Source organism: Sitodiplosis mosellana, unplaced genomic scaffold (genome assembly GCF_009176505.1).
Source record: "Sitodiplosis mosellana isolate CC-2019 unplaced genomic scaffold, AAFC_SMos_1.0 Smas_scaffold_5236, whole genome shotgun sequence".
Classification (NCBI taxonomy): Eukaryota; Metazoa; Arthropoda; class Insecta; order Diptera; family Cecidomyiidae; genus Sitodiplosis; species Sitodiplosis mosellana.
This window is the reverse complement of record NW_022600478.1, coordinates 51,111-72,461: the sequence shown is the minus strand read 5'-3', so window position 1 is coordinate 72,461 and position 21,351 is coordinate 51,111. Positions and strand designations below refer to the sequence as shown.

The 21,351-nt window shown below is 35.1% G+C and overlaps 1 protein-coding gene across 4 annotated transcripts; it reads right to left on the bottom strand.

Annotated features, from left to right (window-relative positions):
• Nucleotides 1-3,523: 3,523 nt before the first annotated feature.
• On the bottom strand, nt 3,524-8,372 carry LOC129572582 (uncharacterized). Of its 4 annotated transcripts, none has more exons than XM_055452573.1 (9): nt 8,228-8,372; nt 6,759-6,792; nt 6,373-6,687; nt 6,161-6,271; nt 5,893-6,038; nt 4,367-4,517; nt 4,197-4,300; nt 3,970-4,110; nt 3,524-3,893 (listed from the first exon to the last, which is right to left on the bottom strand). In XM_055452573.1, exons 3-9 carry the CDS (start codon nt 6,479-6,481, stop codon nt 3,705-3,707), a joined length of 951 nt encoding a protein of 316 aa, XP_055308548.1. In that variant the 5' UTR covers nt 6,482-6,687; nt 6,759-6,792; nt 8,228-8,372; the 3' UTR covers nt 3,524-3,704. The 4 variants fall into 4 exon arrangements, with proteins under 4 accessions (XP_055308548.1, XP_055308545.1, XP_055308546.1 ...); XM_055452570.1 differs by lacking the exon at nt 8,228-8,372 and adding an exon at nt 6,857-7,026; XM_055452571.1 differs by lacking the exon at nt 8,228-8,372 and adding an exon at nt 6,857-6,982 and having other exon boundaries at nt 4,278-4,300.
• Nucleotides 8,373-21,351: the final 12,979 nt, after the last annotated feature.

The window sequence follows — 21,351 nt, the reverse complement described above, 5'->3', positions numbered from 1 at the left end:
CAACGTCCTGAACACTTCGTCCATACATAGTTATCCACTAAATGGTTAAATATATATAACATATGCTTTTTTCTTCTTTGGATTATCGTAATGTATCCACTTCGTCTCCCGTCACGATGCGATGCAAAAAACCTTTCCGTTTTTGCCGTTGAAGCAGTTGTTCACACGTCACAAAACGACGCTCGACGTCTCTCTCTTTCAGTTGATACGGCACCCAATTTCCTTGCTTTTGAATCATTCCCAAGGTTTGAGGCGTTTGCCGACTGTTGATAAGTCAACTCCCAATGATTCAGATAGTTCTTGAAGTGTTTGACACGGGTCTTCATCGAGTAATGCCTCCAATTCTTCATCTCCAAACTTTTTTGGCTGGCCTGGGCGTTCCTTGTCGTCCGTGTCAAAATCACCACTTTTAAACCGACGAAACCAGTATGCACAAGTGGAAATTGAAGGAGCATAGTCCCCATAAGCCTCACAAAGCAAAAGATGTCCGTCAGCTGCGTTTTTCTTCAAATGAAAGCAGAAAAGCAAAGCTTCCCGCAAATTGGTCTTCGTAGTCACAAAAGTTGACATGTTCACAGAGCAAAAAAACTTTTTGTTTACACTTCGGCGAAATGACGCATACTGGAAATTGAAGCTAAATGATGACAGTTTACCATGAATATAGTCACATAATGGCCCGATGCGATTTGAGACTCTTAGCGCCATCTCTTTTCAATCCTTTAAAATTAATTCCAAGTCCCAATAACTTCTTGTAAGACAAAACAAATGACCAAATTATATCAATTACTAGCAGAATTGCTTCGCTTCGCTCAGCTCAATGCTAGTGCTGCGCAACCGGAAAAAAATTTGCTGCATTTGGTTTTGTGTTTTAAGAATTAAAAAAACTAAAAAGTTCAGGAAAAATATAAATTTTTTTTATTCATTTATCGTTCGAGAATCAATATACGTAGCAAAGTGCGATAGGCAGTGGACATGTTATCCGATTAAGAATCTTTCAAGCTCATAATTTGAAAAAAAAAATAGTTTTTGATTCATTCACAATAAATTGCCACATATCTTACTGCGAGAAGACCTAGCGCCGAAGCTGAGCAAAGCGAGTTCTATATAATATTAGGACAGTATTTCAATTTTTCACAAAAGTGAACTCCAACCAGTATGAATAATTGACGCTATGCATAGTGCCTAACGGGCTAATGAAAATGGCATTTCCAAACTGATAACCAACGGACACACATACACAAGATAGAAAAAAAAAATATTGTCAAACCCAAAAAAATTTGTAAATTTAAATGAAACAACTTCTTTTTCTGACATAAAAAGCAATTTTATTATTGCAAACGTTTTCGAGAATTACATTCTCATCTTCATTCTTTTCCGAATGTAACATTAAAACATCCACCAATAGCGCCGGTAACAAATTGAAAAACCCACTTGGTACAATTAAAGACAGAACACACGTCTTCAATAAATCAGGCATTCATTGTGCATTATGTAACAGGGCTTATATTGGTTAAACAGGGAGAGTTTTAATTTATGGATTATGCAAACACTATAGACCATACAATCAAAAAAGAAGGCATTTGTCAACACCAGCTGACCATATGACCGATTTAAACCATTCTTTTTTTGGTTTTCGACTGTTAAAGAGCGTGCAAAACGAATGCTTTTTAAATCTAGTAATTTTTCCAAAATATGTATTTCACATTTAAAATGTTATCACGATATTTTGTCAGTTTTTGTTGTGGTGCCTGAAGATGAGAATGTAATTCTCGAAAACGTTTGCAATATTAAAATTGCTATTTATGTCATAAAAAGAAGTTTTTTCATTTAAATTTACAATTTATATGACTGACACAGTACGTAAATAATAAAATTTATCCAAAAAATTTATTTCGAAAATGAAACTAACTGCATATCCGAAAACCACGCTTAGGCTGCGAGAAATCAAACGATACGCATACCAACACGGCTAAGAATTCAAAAAATCAAAAAAGTTATAGTGGAACATACGGACGGACGGACGGACGGACGGACGGACATATTTTCGGTTTTATATATGTAGATTGGTCTATGAAACACCTTTGAAGAACCGCCAACAACACAAGTTTTATTTTTTTTTACCACCAAAACGGTTTGTTTTAGAAAATAATAATAAATAAAAAATAAAATCCACATGAGCAATAAAGCGAATACCCAAAGTTTGAAGAAAAAAAATAATTACATCTTCGTAGAAAAAATGAAGTTTAAAAATAAAAATGGGTTTTGAAAGACCCTAACAACACAGCCGTGTTAAGACAGAAAAAAAATCATTCAAATATTTATCATTCAAGAAAAACCCACACACGCAGATTGTAAAATGTTTCGCGAATTTTATGCATTTTCCACTATCAGTTGTCAGTTTTTATTTTAGATGTCTTATCATTCGTTCAATTGCGCTTAAATTTCAGTTGATAACTTCTTCGATCGGAGTAGCATGAACAAGTGGTCGCCCACGGTTTTTGGATAGTTCAAAAATATATATTTAAATGTGTAAACAGGAAATATAGAAAAAAAATTATCAATCGCGTTTGCTAGAGAAGTGTGTAATGTGAAAATGTCGTAGTTGGCAAGCAGAGCGTGTTTTGAGCTGATATCAGCTGCTGAGGAGTATGCGTTGCGTTATTGTAATGCATCCACAGTACAAAATTCATATTCCCCTCCAGATTAGCAAAGTCAAATTTGAGGCTGATCCGAGCGGAATTCGGAAAAAATAATGCGATTTAGCATCCCAAAGGGAAGCGTACTGGAGTTCTTTACTTCCAGAACACAATAAACTAGGTTGGGTCCACCTGCTCCCAAGATCCACTTCCAGATTTTCCAATTTTTCATAAACGCTATTCTTGAATATAAGTCGAAAACAAAACTGGTGAAACTTTTGAAATATTGGTTAAGCTGGAAGTGAATCTTGTGGAGAAGGTGGACCCAACCTGGTCCATTGTGTTCTGGAAGTAAAGAACTCCAGTCCGCTTCCCTTTGGGATGCTAAATCGCATTATTTTTTCCGAATTCCGCTCGGAACACCCTCAATTTTTAGTTGGCAAATCTGGAAGGGAATATGAATTTTTTACTGTGGATGCGTTACAATAAACCAATGCATACTCGTCAGCAGCTGATATCAGCAGTTGACGTCAGTTAGTGCTGCTGACATCAGCTCAAAACACGCTCTGTTGGCAAGCCAACACACAAAGCTCGATGCTTCTATCAATAAAGTAACGAACTATATGATACTCAATAGGTAGCATTCGACACACAAAAATGCCTATTAATTTTTCTATCGTTTTTCTGGCATTTATTTATTTATTACTTCGAGTTGGCGTACCTTTTTCCCATTTTCGCATTGGAAACTAGTTCTAAATAGCCTACCATATTTTTGTGATTGCTTCCGTATAAGCTAGTGCTAATGTCGCGGCAATACCAAGAATTTATATGCCATTTTTACACAACATATGTATACATGTTCAATAATAAGTCTTAATATTCCAGTTTGGGCTTTATTTCTTTTTTATTTATGCTTTTCAGTACAAAAACATGTAGACGACCCAAATTTTAATATGAGTCAGAGAAACCGAAAGGGTAATTCGTTAAATTCATTTTCATTATTTTTTTCTGGTCTAAATTCGATCGTGTATTACACGAATAGGTTCAAATTGAGTTTGAAAGAAAAAATTAAACAAAGTTCAAAGATGATTTTTTCTTACTGTTCATTAATATTATATATGCTTTCAATGCTTCATAATCTAAAAGATCTTTTGGTTTGTGTAACGTATGCTCTCTGATCAAACTGAAGTATTTGGAGATAGAACGTCTTGCCTTGGCTATGATTGGCTCATCTCCCTTCATGCGACTCAAGTTTTCCTATCCAATGAGAAAAATCAAAATGAATTAGCATATTTTCGATCATTTTTTCTAAATTTGTTTAGAAAAAACACACATCCAAGTCAAGTGCTGCTTTCTTTGCAATATTATCCTCAAGTCTAATGGTGCCATCCGTTGAGGTCCATGAGAATAAACCACCGTTCATTCCGTAAAGAAACACGTATCCCAGCGATTCAGCATCTTGCACAAACATCGGCTAATGGTTGTAAAAATGAAAAGAAGAAAAACATGGAACAAATCAAGGCAACATTATAATATATAATAAATCAAACGAAACCAAACTTCTTCATCATGCATGGTAGCGTTTGAAACAAAATCCCAAGATCCGGAGAAAAAATAGTATTTGTTTAAAATTGAATGTACAATGTTCTCGGTAGCACCAAATTCTGAAATTAAATTAACAATAAAAATTTATTTCAAATCAATGAAATAAGATGAAATCAAAAATTTACCGTGAAGATAAAGTTTTGAAGTTTCAGATAATCTGAATGGAGCCTTCAATTCAGGCACATCCTTGTAATAGTGGCAACCAAATGCAATATTATCTGCACTAATGTCTCTGTGCACGTAACCAAGGGAATGGAGCTCCTTCAATGCATCTAGCTGTTTGAAAATTATGGAATAATTTTCCGACGAACAATTTTGGGCATTTTTGCTAATTACGCAAGCCCTTATGCAGACATTTTATGCTTGCAAGAAATGCTTGCATGGTCCACAAAAGGCGGGGCTTGTGGTACAAAATGTGAATTATGCAAACAGTCGGCAAGCATCCCAAATTTTCTGCAATAAACTTGCAAATGTTTCCTGCAATCTCTTGTGCAAGGCAGCTTGCAAGAGCGCGTGCAATGAGCCTGCATATCTCATTTGAAAATCGTGTGCATAAGATATTTTTGTTTTATTTTTCTCTTTCTTCTGTGTTCGATTTTTCGTTCGTGACACAATGAAATCAACAACAGTCAACAACGAAATATGTAGTCGTTTGTTATGAATGTCAAACATGTAAAATAAAAATGCGAACTACATCTCTTCAAAATCACAATTTCACATGCGAGCTCAGTTTTTTGGTTAAATCATACATTCTACCCCTCTAATTTTTTACGCGCCCTTGAAATTTAATTGATTTAATAAAATTATTGTTTTCTCCATAAAAATGAATATCCATTTTTCCGAGTTCAATTTGTCAAAAATATCGATAATCGAAAATCATTCAAAATCAATTTTAAAAATCAATCTAAATAAAATTTTATATTTTAACTGAAAACCAGATTTCAAAATTCTTCAAAAATTCTATAAAATACATCGAAAAATATGGCGGATGCTCCATCCTGCATTATGTTAAATGCAAGTCCTTTGCAAGCTATATGCAGAGCATGCTTGAACAACTGTGCGAACATACCTTGCAAATTGTCTGCATATTTGTTGCTCTTTTGTTTCCATTGCTGCATTATTCTTAAGCAGTTAACTAAGCAAAGGTCATACAAGCAAGATTTACAAAAAAAACCATTGCAAACCTTCTTGCAAGGATTGACGTTTACATAAGGTCTGAGAATACTCAAAATTATTTGTTGGGTTGCTGCACACCAAACACGTTGGTTTTAACTTTAGAACCGCAATATGAAATTTGACACTAAAATCCATTTGAGTACCATTTGTACTAGAAAAAGTTAAAAAAGTACTAAATCACAAATCAAAGCTTCAAGTGTATTTATTATAGAACTTTTGAACTTTTTTTTAGAGCAAATGGTACAAAAACGGAGTTAAGTGTCAAATCTCAACATTGCTAGAATCATTGTGTTTGGATATTTTTGTTGGTTTTTTGGACAAATTATAACATGTTTTTATATTAAATGCTTGAAATTTCTCTAATTCATTTCATTGACAAATAATTTTTCATTTATTTCCTCTTAACTCATTGATAAGGCTCATGAATCTGAGTTCACTATGGTGATAAATCATGAAAAATGCGAACCACAATTACCATTTGATGCATCATATTGTAGCCATCTTCCAGATCCATTCCACCACTTTGAAACTGCACGGCTGTATATTGGGTCCATGTTGAGCAAAGTGCTGTCATCGTGAGATTTCGGCCATCGTATTGGATCAACTGGGGAAAATGTGGTTCTGTGTGTGTTTGACAAAAAAATGAATATTAATGAGCGAGTATTTGAAGTGCGTTAAGTATAACTCAAAGATAAAAATAGTTTAAATCGTGTCAAATGAAATATTTTAAATGCAAAACATACTGTTGGAAAGTGCCTGCAATATCTGAGCTTCTTGGTATAGGACGTTTTCGTAGCCATGTATCGATTTTTTTACGAGAATAGCAAACTCATTTTCACCCGATCCATAAGTACCTAAATGAAAAATAAAAGCCGCGGCTATGAAATCCATGAAAAAAGCGATAATTTTTGAAATCAAATACTTTGATCGCCTCCATTGATTTTACGCCTTGTACCTGAATAATATTCAACACGTTGATCGGCTCCATGTGGATAGTTAGGAATATTGAAGGCACTAAATTGGATTTCGTTTATGAATTTGGTTGGTGGTTGAACCGGTGTCATGGATGGAATAATGACTTGGATTGGTTCTTCTTTAGTTTCTGCTTCTTTTAACGGTTTAAATTCTTGCGTTGGCCATTGGTCTGATGTCAAGATGTCTTCAACGGTTTTCTTCGCTACATGTACTACTGTTACATCTGGAATGACCTCTCCTTCTCCATCCGTATCTTTTACTGCTGGAATTGCATTGGCTTCTATAGGACGACCCTCTATAAAGTGTAAAGAGAAAAAAACAGATTATTAATCCAGTGAAATAGGAAAGTCATAAAAAATCAAATACCTTGAATACGTGCATTGCATGATGCAATGAGAGCCTGAAATTGAAAAGAGTAATTCCATCAATATAAACAGTAAACAAGTTAAAGTTAACGAAATTACACAAACGAGCGGTAAAAATAAGGGAATTTTGTTCGCCATATTTGTCCTCTGAATTTTACAGAACAGTTTAATTCACTAATGTGCTCTTCATGAACAACGCTTATATATCTTAAAAATGTTTCTTTTGAAATGGTTTTGCGTCATGAAATTTTGCGCGCGCTTCGCTACAAGTCACATTTCAATACAATACGTCATTGACATTGATCAGTATGAAAGTCTGCTTTCAGTTCATTTGAGCAAATACATGTTGTTTCATTTTATCAACCCTTTGATGTACACAGTATTGAATTTTCCATCAAAATTCTGTTCAACAAGGGTGAAACATTCTAATAAATATTTAAAATTGTAAACGAAATTTTTGTGAATTTTTCACTTTACTTCAAGAAATTCGTGTCTAAGATATGGTTAAAATACTTTTCATTCCACAAATAATGCATCCATTAGAAGGTTAAATAAATAAATATCTGAATTTAAATCTTCATTCTTCGTTTTCTTTACATTTGCGTCGCAGCAAGTGTTTAGTCAAATGTTTTTACATATGTTTGGCGATACTTCTTTGAAAGCTCTCAATATATAATTTCTATAGATTCAGAGACACTAAAGTAATGTGAAAAAGTTTCTTACAATCGAATAAATGATATGTAAAAAATTGAAGTTTAAAGAGTTTATGATCAAGTGAGTAACATGTGAAAGTATGTATAAAATTATTATTCTATCGATTTGATCAAAATGAAACATATTGGACGATGGCCCATATGCGGCGAGCTGATGTTTCATGAATTCATTATTAGATATTTGAAATTTATATAAATAAATTCATGTGCAACCAACCTCTGGTTGTGATTGTAAATGCCTTTTTATTGATGAGTAAGTAAAACAGCCATACAACAACAACAGTGGTATTCATTATTTTCCAAATGAATCAATGATTCAATGGGCAATTCGTTTTGCACAAACACAATGAATCGATTCATACATGGGCGATGGGGTGGATAACTTTTAATTCTAATGATTGGGAGTGGATTTGGTATTTTGACGAGATCCATCGATAAGGTTGCCCTCCGAACCCACTAAACTTTAGATTTTACGTTGTTTCTCCTACAAAAACATTATCTTAAAAGAGGGTCAAGGTCGATGGACCAATCTGATACTTCTTATCGATAGATCTCGTCAAATTTGCCTAAGAAACCCCCTCATGAGCCCAAAAATCAGGTTTTAAAATACATCGTGAATCGTTGAACCCCCGGGTAAAAATACTCCACCTCCCATCGCAAGCGTACACAGAATTTTCCAACTGTCCATTTATTTGCTTGGACGATGGTCGGTGCGATTTTTTTGAAATGATAACAGCGACGTACACTCTGCATTTACCTTAATTTATCATTTTACAGTGTGGACGCGGATCATAGCTTCGATCAATTTGTATAAAGTCGTCAGAGCAACGGTTATTTACTCTTTTTCGCTCTATTTCTTTCAATGTTGTTCCATTTCGTATCATTCTCTATTATTATTATGATTTTCATTCTATATTAATGGAAATAATTTTTATTTCTGAACTCATAAGCGTGGTGGTTTTTCTAGTTTGTCTACTTTTATATATATATATATATATATATATATACTATATATAAAGTGAAACCATCTAAAAGCCTAATGTGTTTAATGTTTATCACATCGCGGCTCTTTATTGACTACAAAGGAGTCATGTTCAGTGAAATAAAAAAATAAAAGTCTTTGGTTTTAACTAAATTCGTTTACTTTTTAATTTCAAAAAACGTTATCGAATGCATTTCGAGACGTGTGACGTCTCATCATCAGCAAGGCGATTAAATGACTAAATAAAATCAATACAAAACATTATTTCGTTTACATGTAAGAGTATTGGTGAGGTGAGATAAACAGTTTACAATATTCATTTTGATGTGAAGAGAAGAAAGTAAGAGAGAGATCGAAGTAAAAACAAAACAAAACAAATACAAAGAAATTAGCTATTTTGCGAATTTAAACAAATGAGATTCAATGTTGCCGACGTCGTCTGCGTTCATGAGGTGTTGCTTATGTTTGTGTATGTATAACGACTCGTAGGCATCAATTTTTCTGAAGTCGGTGACATTCTTCAAGAGTGTGCAGCTCTCTTCGAAAGAGCCGATTTGATGCGGTGAGTCGAAATTGATATCGTAGACGTGTTTGGCTACTGAAGATTGCATGTGTTTGTGCTTAACGCAGTATTCATGCTCTTTGAACCTGGTGCCTAGCGCTCTCGTTGTTTCTCCCAAGATCGCTTAATAAACGGAGAAAAACGACACGCAGCCCTCTAGGCGAGGGACATTCAAAACAGTCATCGTACATATATTGATGGGCACTATCGATGCGTTCATTTGTGTGAGTGCGTTTGTGTAAACGACAATGTTCGTGTTCAATATGTGTACGATGACAGCTTTGAGCATTCCACGCGTAGAGGCGTCTTGGCGTCTTACGTCAAACCTTTCCCATGTATTTGTATACGAAGAAAGCAACCTTGTTTCTCCGATGTATTGTTTATTGCATATTTTGCACGTAATACAATAAATGCCGGTCTTTTGTTTTATTGGTATCGCGTCTTTTGTAGTGCCGAGCAATTTTGACAGCTTGTTGTTATTGCTGTACACTAATCTCATTCCATCTTTTTCAAATGTGTGAACGAGTTTGTTGCTGATTTTCGGCACATAGTTGAACGCTACGTATGTTGTGTTTTCCTTGATCGAATTTCGGCTTTGGCTGAATAGCGTTGACATATTCGCTCGATGGATTTTGTCAGAATGTTTTTTGACTAATTTTTCGATCATGGATTTATTGTAGCCGTTTGTTTCAGCTAATTTCAGTATGAAATTGTATTCTTTCTGGATTAATGTGTTTAATAACAATATTTGATTATCTTATTTTGATAAATACTTCTAAAATTTACTTCTCTTCTTTCTATTCCCTCTGGATGTTTATATACTTGCTCTTCTTATTTCGCTTACCATTCAAATATAAAATAGCCAATTGCAGAAAATCTGCATGTATGAAAAAAAAATTGAAGAGCAAAAAAAATATGTGTCATTGGCACGTCCGCAGTTACTTGGTAATTACAGAGTGGTTAAAATCTTCGTTGATAGCGCGCATTTTAATTCAATAAATGCCCAGAACGGACGGACAAAAAAAATTCAAGAGCCCTGAACGGACGGACGGACGGACGGGCTAAAAAGACGGACAGTCCGTCCGTTTGACACCATTAGTTGCGCTACATGGCTCGATATGAAAAAAATCACTTCCAACTTGAGAAAATGCCATTTTCGGTCGATATAAGGCTCTGAGGTGGTGCACAAATTCAGTGACCGTCTGAAATGGCACGCACAAATTATGCACAAAATATTGGTAGTGATTTGAGTCGGTTTTTTTCATGTTGAGGAGTGTCCAAATAAACACCTGGGACAACAGCAGCAGAATCCTTAATTTGAACGATTATGATGTCCGAATATTCATAATCGTCCATTCGTTCCACCGCATTGTTGCCAGCGGCAACAGTTCCAGTGTGCACGGTGACATTTGCAGTGCAAAAACCACCAGATAACACATTCGGTTCATTTTGTATTGTTTGCGACGCATCTTGAGCACTGGCATTTTTATCGATTTGGCTATTGTCACTTTTTTTCGGTAAATCAGCGCATACCACTTTGTCGGTGATTGGCAAAAGCGAAAGTTTGAGGTCCGCAATAAAACTTGAACACTCAGTAAAATTGGTCACTATGCCACCAATTGTGTGTGGCTGACAATTGTCACAATACCACTGTAATCCAGAAATCTTCGCCAAATAGCTCATCAAAGTTTTATCGAACACAGTGCTAGCATCGTCTTTATTAAGGCAGACGTAATGAAATGATTTACCGCATAAGCCATAGAATGAAATGCTTTTGTCACTGGCCACCGGTTTCACACACAACGCACATTGGGTCATTTTTGAGGTTATGAAAAACAATAATAATAACACAGGATAACGACGTGAGTAAGTAACGTAAGCAAAAATGTGCACAGATTATCACAAAGAGAAAACAGTAAAATTGATATTGACACGACAAAACTTTATGTTACTCCAATACAGCAGGACTTTACGAATAAAATGATATAAAATTCGTGATGAAAAAATGTAGACAAATATTTTAAAACAATAAAATAATGTGAACAAAGACGAGAGAAGACAAAAAGGCAACTGTCAACGTAGCTGTCACTATCACATCATATATGAAATTATATAAAAACAGATGCGTGATGCTTGACATTAAGTGTGTGGATAATTTCGGAGAGATAATTGTGCATGTTCTCATTAAGTTCAAATTAAAACAAAGGGTTGTGCATGCGACAAGCAATGCTTTGTCATTTTTTCTTCCTTATCAACGATGCAGTTAATTTCTTTATTTTTGATGTCTGCAACCAAAATTAGTTGAAACGCTCACCAGTTTAATACAAAGTGTTTATTGGAAACTATGTGGATGTGTTACAAAATGGTTCGTTAGAGCACGACAAGCGCATTGATTTCATTGCTTCCCCTGAGAAAGGAGAAATGGTGTGGAAATTAGTCTTCGGCTGGAAGGCGGGGTATCGTTTCCACTTTCTACCACGGGAACTGATGTGAGTGTTATCGTCGTGAAGACATCAGTACAATTGAATCAGTTGAAGCGATAGCATTCGACTCGTTCATAACTGCTGCTAGCTTTGTATGCGCTGTCGCCTTCGAAGTAAATTTTCGGCATACAATGAACTCGGCGGTGCTCATCTATGTCGACACCTTTGCATGCCAATATTTTATACACTGAAATCTCAATAAATACATATATGCGTGGATAAAACTGTACATATGTCCGTTTTTTGCGTTCGATGTATAAGTGAAGTTTAATAAATTCATAAAATTTTCATTGTTTTTAAAATAAGTTTAACATTTTAGTAAATCAACATTATTGGTCAAATCAGCTAATTTCTTCCGTCAAAAATTAGAAATGGTTGCATTTGATAATTATGTATGTTGCCTGTAATACATCATTCAATTATATGTTACATACCTTCACAAAAATTGACTCTCAATTTATTTTTGAATTTTCGATGGTATAACGGCTGCATTTGCCGAATGTCAGAAACACTATGGATTGTGGATGATTGAATAACAGCCGACATTTCATTTGAGAAAGCCTTCAATTCATTCAAAATGCACTATTTAGGCCATTAATTACCACTCGGCCAAAAAATCAACCAGTAAATTCTGCTAATTGGCTCATACTTCTAACTCCACCCCCAGATTAGGAATCCGCTTAATTTTTGTAGTTCGAGATGAGTAATTTATTTATTTATTTGGTCGGAGGAAAAAAAACCTGTTTTGGCACCCTGTTTGGTTGCCCAAAGGAAAAATTTGAAAATAATATTTTATGCAAAAGTAATGATGTAGAATCCCCACAAAAAGTCCATATTTTCTAATGGAAAAACCAATTCGGGCTTTATTTCCAATTTTAGATATGTAATACAAATGCAAAACGGGTGGTTGATTTTCAGACCATTGGGTGTTTCTCACAAATACTTTTACGTGCTGGTTTGTACGATTTAAGTGCCAAATACAGAATTGTATCGACTGCCGTGCTATCCATAGGATTTTGTACTGTATTGCGTGCGTGCGTGTGTGAACGTCAAATATACCGTGAGTTTTGAGCATCATTGATGCCTTGAAAGTAGCGACACATAACAGCGGTTTTTTTCATAGCAGTCAATCAAATATCGCGAGCTGTCAAAATTTCAGTATTCTACGTTGTTTAAATGTCAAAACGAGAACCGCTGTTGGCTACGCACACATATACGTCAAACATAACTTTACACCGAATATCGAGCCAAAACCTGAATGGCACGGTAGCCAATGCAATGCTGTGTTTGGCACTTAAATCATTCGGATCGTCCGGTGATTGTGCTCTATAAGAGCCTGTGTATACAGGAATGCCATGGCATAGCAGCGCCGTGCGTTGTTTGCTGTGTAATGCCATGTTTGTGTTTGCTCTGCTATTCTTCAGATGACACAATACAATCATACAGCGCACACGTACGCAATAGTTCCGACACTTTGCCGTCGTTTAAAGTTGTGGCGTTAGTTATGTAACATCATTCTGACAAGCACCGGACGGTTCGGATCAGCACGAAAATGTCAGAAAGAGTAACATCAGTGGCTTTTTTCACTTCTCTCGCTCCCTCTTGTGCAAATATTCGATGTTAGACACGCCCCCAGAAAAAATATGTTTACAAAAAAAGCTTGAGGGGTTTCTATTTTGAAAACACTAGAGGGGGCAACTGCTCTGAAAACCTGAACGAGCCTTAATAACCAAACCACCGCGATAGTCTCGATCATTAAACGTCAAACCAACAACGCCACACATTTTGACGGCAACGTTTGGAACTACATTGATGGGTGTATTCAATGCAGTGTCAAACACAGTCGTCATTATGTTGTGTGGTGAAATAATAATAATATTTGAATTTTAAATAAATAAAAATGTTTCGATTCTGCCAAATAAAATTGTGCAAATATGCCGCTGGCACACAAGACAAAAAATTGCTTTCTTTCGGTAGGATAGACCCGTATTTAAAAAAATGGTTTTTCTTTCATTTTTAATTGAATTGTATGAGAGAAAATTACGGTTTCATATGATATATTGGAGTTTACATAATTAAAAAAAACACAAAATGTTAGATTCAAAATAAAAACTGGTTCGTGGCAGAATTGTCTTTTTAATTTTGCGGACGATACTGAGAAAATTGAATATACATCCGAAAATGCTTGCGTTCGAACAGAAAACTACACTGAAACAGAAGTCGATTTGACATTAGCTGTCAAACCGCCAAGATGGACAAGTGCGTTTGTAAAGTGAGCGCGTTCACTCCGTGTCAGCAGGTCTTGGACAAATTTAATTTTGCAAATGATGTTATTGCTAGTGTAATGATACCCCCGCGACCACAACTGAATAGAACCTTAAATGTGGTTTGATTTTAGCTCGAATTCATAATGTGAATACACCACATCACTTCATAAACAAACCACTTTTAAGGTTATGTCAAGTCCTTGGTTTGTTTATGAAGTTCTGCGGTGTATTCACATTATAAATTCGCGCTAAAATCAAACCGCATTTGAGGTGCTATACAGTGACAGATTCAGTTGTGGTTATTAAGGCTCATTCGGGTTTTCAGAGTGGAAAACCCAAAGGAATGAAAGAAAGTCAACTTAAACACTAGGGGCGTTCTCTGTTCAGCGCTCATTTCAAATGTGAATGAATGATATTCTCAAATGGGCTCTCTGTTTGGCTTTTGGTTCGAAATTGAATTTTAACTGTTATTTCATTTTTGGCGTCGGTGCCCTTGTGCATTGCACAACTTCGATCTTCGGTAAAAAAGCTTCTGAGTAACATGATCAAAAATTCGCAAATTCAGCACAAATTTTCTAATTTTTTAAATTTTGGATTTCAAGCAAAAAATAATTATTTCGGATTCCTGCGTGACCACAGATAACCATTTCGAATTTCATTCTTAATTTTAAATTTTTTCACTGCATGCAGCTTGATGCATCAAGCCGGTTTTCATTTCAAAAATTCATGAACAAAATAAACTTTTCTCAAAACGTTCGACATTGGTTTATTTTTAAAATTTCTGATTCCACACTCAGAGCATTCGACTCCGTTCAATTTTCGAGTTTTCACCAAACACGAGTGAAACACATACACTCCATAACAGAATAAATGTTTGTATGAGTGTATTCCATTGTAGTGTAATATTGTATGCCATAATGGAATACGCTCATATAAAGGTGTCAATAGGACAGATTTTGTCCTTCCGTCCTTTTGTGATTTTTTTTCGGACGGACAATTTCATTTTGTTCGTCCGTTTAGAATTCAAGGACGGACAATCTCATTTTGTCCGTCCGTTTCGAATTCCAGGACGGATAAATTTATTTTGTCCGTCCGTTTCGAATTCCAGGACGGACAAATTCATTTTGTCCGTCCGTTTAGAATTCAAGGACGGACAATTTCATTTTATCCGTCCGTTTAGAATTCCAGGATGGACAATTTTATTTTGTCCGTTCGTTTGAGATTTAGGACGGACGGACGGACATATTTTTAGGACGGACGGACAAAATATATCAAACGGACGGAAACGGACAATTTTTAAACGGACGGACAAAAATTTGTCCGTCCTATTAATGATTGGTGTCCAAGTTATCACTAGCAAAACTGGGACAAAATGAAGACGATGCGATTAGTTTTTTGTAAGTTGGAGTTAAGAATGTACGTATTATTTTTGATTGAAAAAAAAATTGAATAAAAAACAAACAATGTTCATTTAAAAAACAGTGTTTATTATTTCTCCTATTTGGTCTTGACCAATTCTTGAATGAATTTCAGAGATTCTTTTTCAAGTAAAATTAAATTCCAACACTTGGAAAACGTTTTTATACATAAAACACATCTATTTGTCAGTCACAATATGTACGTTATCACAAAAAATTACGAGCTAAAATCAAATTATTCACACTATCGGGAAGAAGCATGCTCCACTGTGGAACACCGGTCAAGACTCATTGGTTTCCACAGTATTGTGAGCGTTTCGTGACTTGGCGCATCGAGATAAATTTTCTATTGCATCAAATCAAATATTTAATTTTTTCCTCTTCTTTTTCTATTCGATCACTGTGGTTCATTTTTTCTCATTCTTTCATGAGCAATCGTATGGTCTCCTAATGTGATAACGAACACCAATCATTGATAGGACGGACAAATTTTTGTCCGTCCGTTTAAAAATTGTCCGTTTCCGTCCGTTTGATATATTTTGTCCGTCCGTCCTAAAAATATGTCCGTCCGTCCGTCCTAAATCCCAAATGGACGGACAAAATGAAATTGTCCGTCCTTGAATTCTAAACGGACGGACAAAATGAAATTGTCCGTCCTTGAATTCTAAACGGACGGACAAAATGAAATGTCCGTCCTTGAACCCCAAAACGGACGGACGGACACGTCATACAAACTATTCAGACAGTTATTGGCGGTGTTAAATAAAATGTAATAAATAAATAAATACTTACTCAATAGGTTTAAAATAATGCTACCATGTATTTTCTACCAGTGTACTGAAAAAATCAGTACCAAAGCCAGTTTTTTCGCAATATCTCGGAAACGGCTGGATTTAGGCCCCACATCTCGGCCTTCGGCTACCATCCCCATGAAATTTTCCGCCCGATCGAATGGGACTTCTCACAATTTTCCCCGATTTTCCATTTTCCGTTTATAGCGATATGTTCATTTTCGGAAAATTTTCCAGGATTTGCAATTTTCCGGGAAATTTTCTTGAATTCGTTTTCAGCTTACGATCGTACATTCATGAAATGAAAATGGTTGGAAAATCTTGGAAAACTCGGGAAATATGGAAGATTTTGTAAAAATAAAATGTACTGAAAATGACCCTAAATTTATATATGAGGCCATATTTTGGCTCCAGTGACTTTTCCGGGAAATCTGATCAGATAGAAAACTTCCTTGGGACTTCCTCTTTCCATATGTGTAAACAAGAATTTGCTTCCGACACACGAATTTTTTTTACGAATTTTATTAGTGTACTGAAAAATTCAGTACACATGGTAGCATTAGTTTAAAATGCATTTGAAATGGGATACACTCGGAAACAATATTATGGTATGATTATTTGTCGCTATGCAAATTGGCAAATTGGAAACAAATTTCTCGCTCCATTTTTCCATCCGGTTGTCAATTATCTTCAAATTGGTGTGCATCCGTTCCAAAGACACGTCGACCGAATTCAAATCCGTATAAATAAATTATTGCAACATGATTTTGCTTTTCAATGCATAGGTCGAAATACCGGCAACATTGAGGAAGAATTGGTTGAACCCATTATAAAGGTTTGAATAAGGATTGAAGATAGATAAAATCTTTGACCTGATCACGGGTTTTAATTAAACCACCCAATAAATCATCATTATCACGAAATATGCAGCACGGTGTTTGCATGGTTTCGCCTGTCTTAAGACTTGAAATGAATTCCCATGTGAATTTGAAAAATATCCATCTTGGTTAAATAAATTACATCCTCGATTATCAATAATTTTGAGTCGAAAAAAAAATTTGGGCAAGAAAGTATCAAAATTATTTGCCAGAGAGCCTTCGTCAATTGCATTGTTCTAATCAGGTCCGAAATGATTTTTTGAAATTGATATCACAAGTTTTGTGTTCGCTTTCGGCACGAGCATTGACTTGGGTTAGGTTTTTTTATTTGATATCAGCTGTTTTATATTCGTAAGAACTTAATATTTTTAACCATTTATATAAAACCAATGTGTTAAATTGAAATATTCGGGGCCGCCCATTGTACAAATGATGAATCTTATTGATTTTATGCTTGTCCAATACTTAAAATTCGACCATGTGCAAATTTTGTCATATAAGCCAATGTTATTTCACCGGCAATCCGACCTTTTCATAGAAAGTTCCCATGTAGGTCGCAACACAGCCGAAAATCGAAAAAAAAGTTGGACAATTTTTTATGGATTCTAATATAGTATTTTGTGTGCAAAATCCATTGGTGTTATCGGCACATCGAAATCACTTTGGTAAATGAATGAATGAAATCAAACTGAAAAATGCAACATGAACAGAACAATCGAAAAAATATAACAAAGAAGCAATATGCGAAAGAACATAACATGGAAAAATAGATTCTCAAAAACGCAACATGAATTTGCGCCACACTGAAGCGCGTCATAAGAATACTGTAGCAACCGCAGCTCATGTTACATTCATGTCGACTGGAGATTCATGTTGCGTTTTTACGAAATAATTTTTCATGTTCGGTTCTTGATATAACAGATCTGTATTCCCATTTTTATGCTCAGCGACACAATTTTATATTGATGAAATTGAGAAAAATCAATTTTCGATTTACGAACGCTATCTAACGGCATTATCGACAAAATTCACAAACATCGTTGTCCTTAGCCTGCGTCTAGTAGGTAGTGTTTGCTTGAACGTTCGTTCGTTTGTTCGACATCATTGAAAAATAAAATTCTGTTCGTTCGTTCGTTCGTTCGTTCGTTCGTTTTTTAAATTCCTACGAACGAACATAATAATTTTTTTCAATGAGGTCGAACGGTCGAACAAGTGTTCGAAAATGTTCAACAGACACCACTACTAGTTGGGTTCAATATTATCAATTAAAACAAGCGGATGTTTCACTTTTTAAATAAACCTTTTTTTCGCTTAGGTTTATATTTAATAATATGATTTTTTTTTCCATTTTTTGAAGAGGCACTGAAAAAAAATTACCTCAAGAGCCAAAAGAGCCTCATTAGGATTTTGATATTAATATCTACTGCCGAAATATTCTCATCATGCTCATTTCACCGCCCTCACCAAAGGGATATTGCAACTTTTCTGACCAGAAAAAACGCCATCTAACGTCGTACCCGTAAATTATTTTACTGTACATTTGGATGGTAGAGCTTGAAAAAAAGTTAGACACTATGTACAAACTTGGAAAGAGCTTGATAAACTTGATGAAATACATATATTTTATGGTCGTTGCAACATCCCTATGACCTTCACTTTCGAAAATCAATTCTATCTAGTGTACACTTGCTCTCGATTTGTTTTGAAAATTTACACTCCGCTACCAATTTTGCCGCCCGAAGTAATTGCTTCGCCAGCGTCGTGCTTTGCAAGCTACCAATTCGTTTTGTTACTCATTAACCTTCACTCCATGTACGTGTCTCACACCATATTCCCGTGTATTGAGGCGTACAGCGCCATTTTTTATGAAAACTGGACTGTGATAAGAGATAAATACATGGTATTTTTGGTTAAGTTTTAGGGAACCTTGAGCACTACAACTTTGTTGGAGACATCAAGTCGTTATCTCTTAGTGCACTTTTGGCGAGTGGGAGATCATTTGTCGCTTTGGTTTCCGTTCAATTTGACAAAAAAATCAATAAAATTAACATTACCTTCAATGAAATGGTCGAATTGAGAAAATAACTCTGACAAAATTAGCAATATATCTGACAAAATGGATAGGAAAATGACACTGTTTACAATAAATTTGACAATAGCAAGCACTAAATAAATAAATTTACGTCAAATTTATTGCAAAAAATGTCAATTTTATACCAATTTTGTCAGATTTATTTTCTAATTTGGCAATTCTGTTACCTATACTGTCAAAATTATTTTCTCAATCTGGCAATTTCATTGGACGTAATGTTAATTTTATTGACTGTTTTGTTACATTTTATGGCGATTTGTTGTCGATTTTGTTGAATATTTTTGTCAATTTTATTGCCGAACAGGAGTCATAGAGCTACATTGATACGAAAAAAATCGATTTCATGTACTTGCCATGGGAATGTACCGAAAATCTACTTTTTCAAAAATATTGACGATCAGTGCTCAGCCACTAGACAAGATTTCTGCAATCTGGAAGTGGTATCTGCTAGCACTATTCGGGGGGCTAGCGTCACGGAGCTAAAATGTCAAAATATGTAAATATTTATTTACGAAAAACCACTAAAGTACTGAAAATATTTATGACTAGCTTCCTCGCCTCGCTTCGCTCGGCTTGGGCGCTAGTTCGGTTTCTCTTCCGTTCAGTTAGTTTTTTTTCAATCAAGAAAGATGAATAAGAAAACTAAGCAATTCAGTGAGATGACGATACAATTTGACGTGAAAAACAAAATTCAGTTATGAATGTTAGTCTGTATCATTTCGTATGTTCCATACTTGTTTTTTCAAAGCAAAGACGATTTTCTGGGAAAGTTGCTCCTTTTTCTGGAGTTGATTTTACACGCATTTTTTTCATTTGTGAATTGGTGTTGAGTCGTGTTAACATGACCATGATGGACCGAGATGGTGTCCATGTTCATCCTCGTTCCAAAACCTTTCATATGATACCCATATTGACTATTCATGGTGTTAAGTCGTGTTAGCATGACCATGATGGACCGAGATGGTGTCCATGTTCAACTCTGTTCCAAAACCTTTCATATGATACCCATATTGACTATTCATGGTGTTAAGTCGTGTTAACATGACCATGATGGACCGAGATGGTGTCCATGTTCAACTCTGTTCCAAAACCAATATTTCATTGCCATCAATCCACATTAATGTACGTTGTATCGAAAAACAATTAAAAAAATTGTTTCTTCAAACTTTTGAAAATTTAATTCGAAAATCAAAACTGATATGTGAATCTGCTATTTAAGCCGCGAGAATTCTAACGACATATTCACCATTAAAACCAAGAATTAAAAAATCATGAAAATAAAAAAAAATAGGACAAACGCACACACACACACACAATGAGTTTTATATATATAGATAAAAAATATGGGAAAATAGCTTAAAATTGTGTATATTTTTGAAATTTTTTCAATTTTAATCACTAATCCAACCTATTACAGTAAATGATGAAATGTTTGGACAAATTATCGAATAAAAACGAGCGTCGGTTGCCAGTCAAAACATTCTTGTAGTGGGAAAATGAACGTTCAACGTCGGATGTTGTGATTGGCGCAAACTTGAATGCATTTATCTCCTGTGGCGATAAACTCTCGACATATTCATCTGGTGCCGTTGATTTTCCCAGTACAATAATGTTCGAAATTGGCTTGATTGATGCCAGTCCTTTGTTCTTTGCTGCGCATTTACTTCAATATCGCACATTAAACAAAACAAAACTTTGCCATCCGTACGAAATTGGCCTGAAATTCCGTCAATATTCGTTCCAAAAATTATTTTTGACTTTCTTTACCCTTCCGAATGTCGATGTCGTTTTTGTCACTCAACTCAGAGAACTAATTGTTTCAATCGACTCAGACAGACGAATTGCCTCGAATCGAGAACGAAATTCAAAATGCCAAATTTCATTTGTGCATGAGACTTAATATCATCGTTAGTCGTTTACATAAAATGCACGAATTCACACTCGCGAATGCAAGCAATATTTCGGCGAACGGCAGTATAAACAAATGTCGATCTGGCTACACAGTAAAATATACATTGTGCAAACAGCATTATATTGCAGAGTTTCCGTTTTGTTTTGATTGATCATGGTTTGTAAAGTCGTGCACAGCCGTGCAGTGATTGTTGGGATCAATTCGATGAAATATTTCGAGATATGTATCAATGCTCAAAATATGTATGTAAAAACACTTAAAACCCTAAAATATTTACAAAAAACTCAAATATGCAGAAATATTTATTTTCCCCAAAAAAAGCCAAAAATATTTATTTGAATATTTTTTAGGTAAATATTTTTTGTGGCTCTGTTTATTTATTTATTTATTTATTTCACACCGCCAAAAACTGGCTGAATATTTTGGTTTGCAGGAAAACGACTCCAAGTGTCGTGAAAAACCTGATCTTTTTGTGTTTGTACAATATATGGTAATT

Excerpts from the sequence above, each read along its gene's own strand:
- LOC129572582 (XM_055452570.1), bottom strand. The coding sequence starts at position 6,895 with ATGGCGAACAAAATTCCCTTATTTTTACCGCTCGTTTGT. Across the intron at positions 6,272-6,372 it reads ACGTGTTGAATATTATTCAG|GTACTTATGGATCGGGTGAA; the intron begins GTACAAGGCGTA and ends TTTTTCATTTAG. Across the intron at positions 6,039-6,160 it reads ATTGCAGGCACTTTCCAACA|AACCACATTTTCCCCAGTTG; the intron begins GTATGTTTTGCA and ends AAACACACACAG.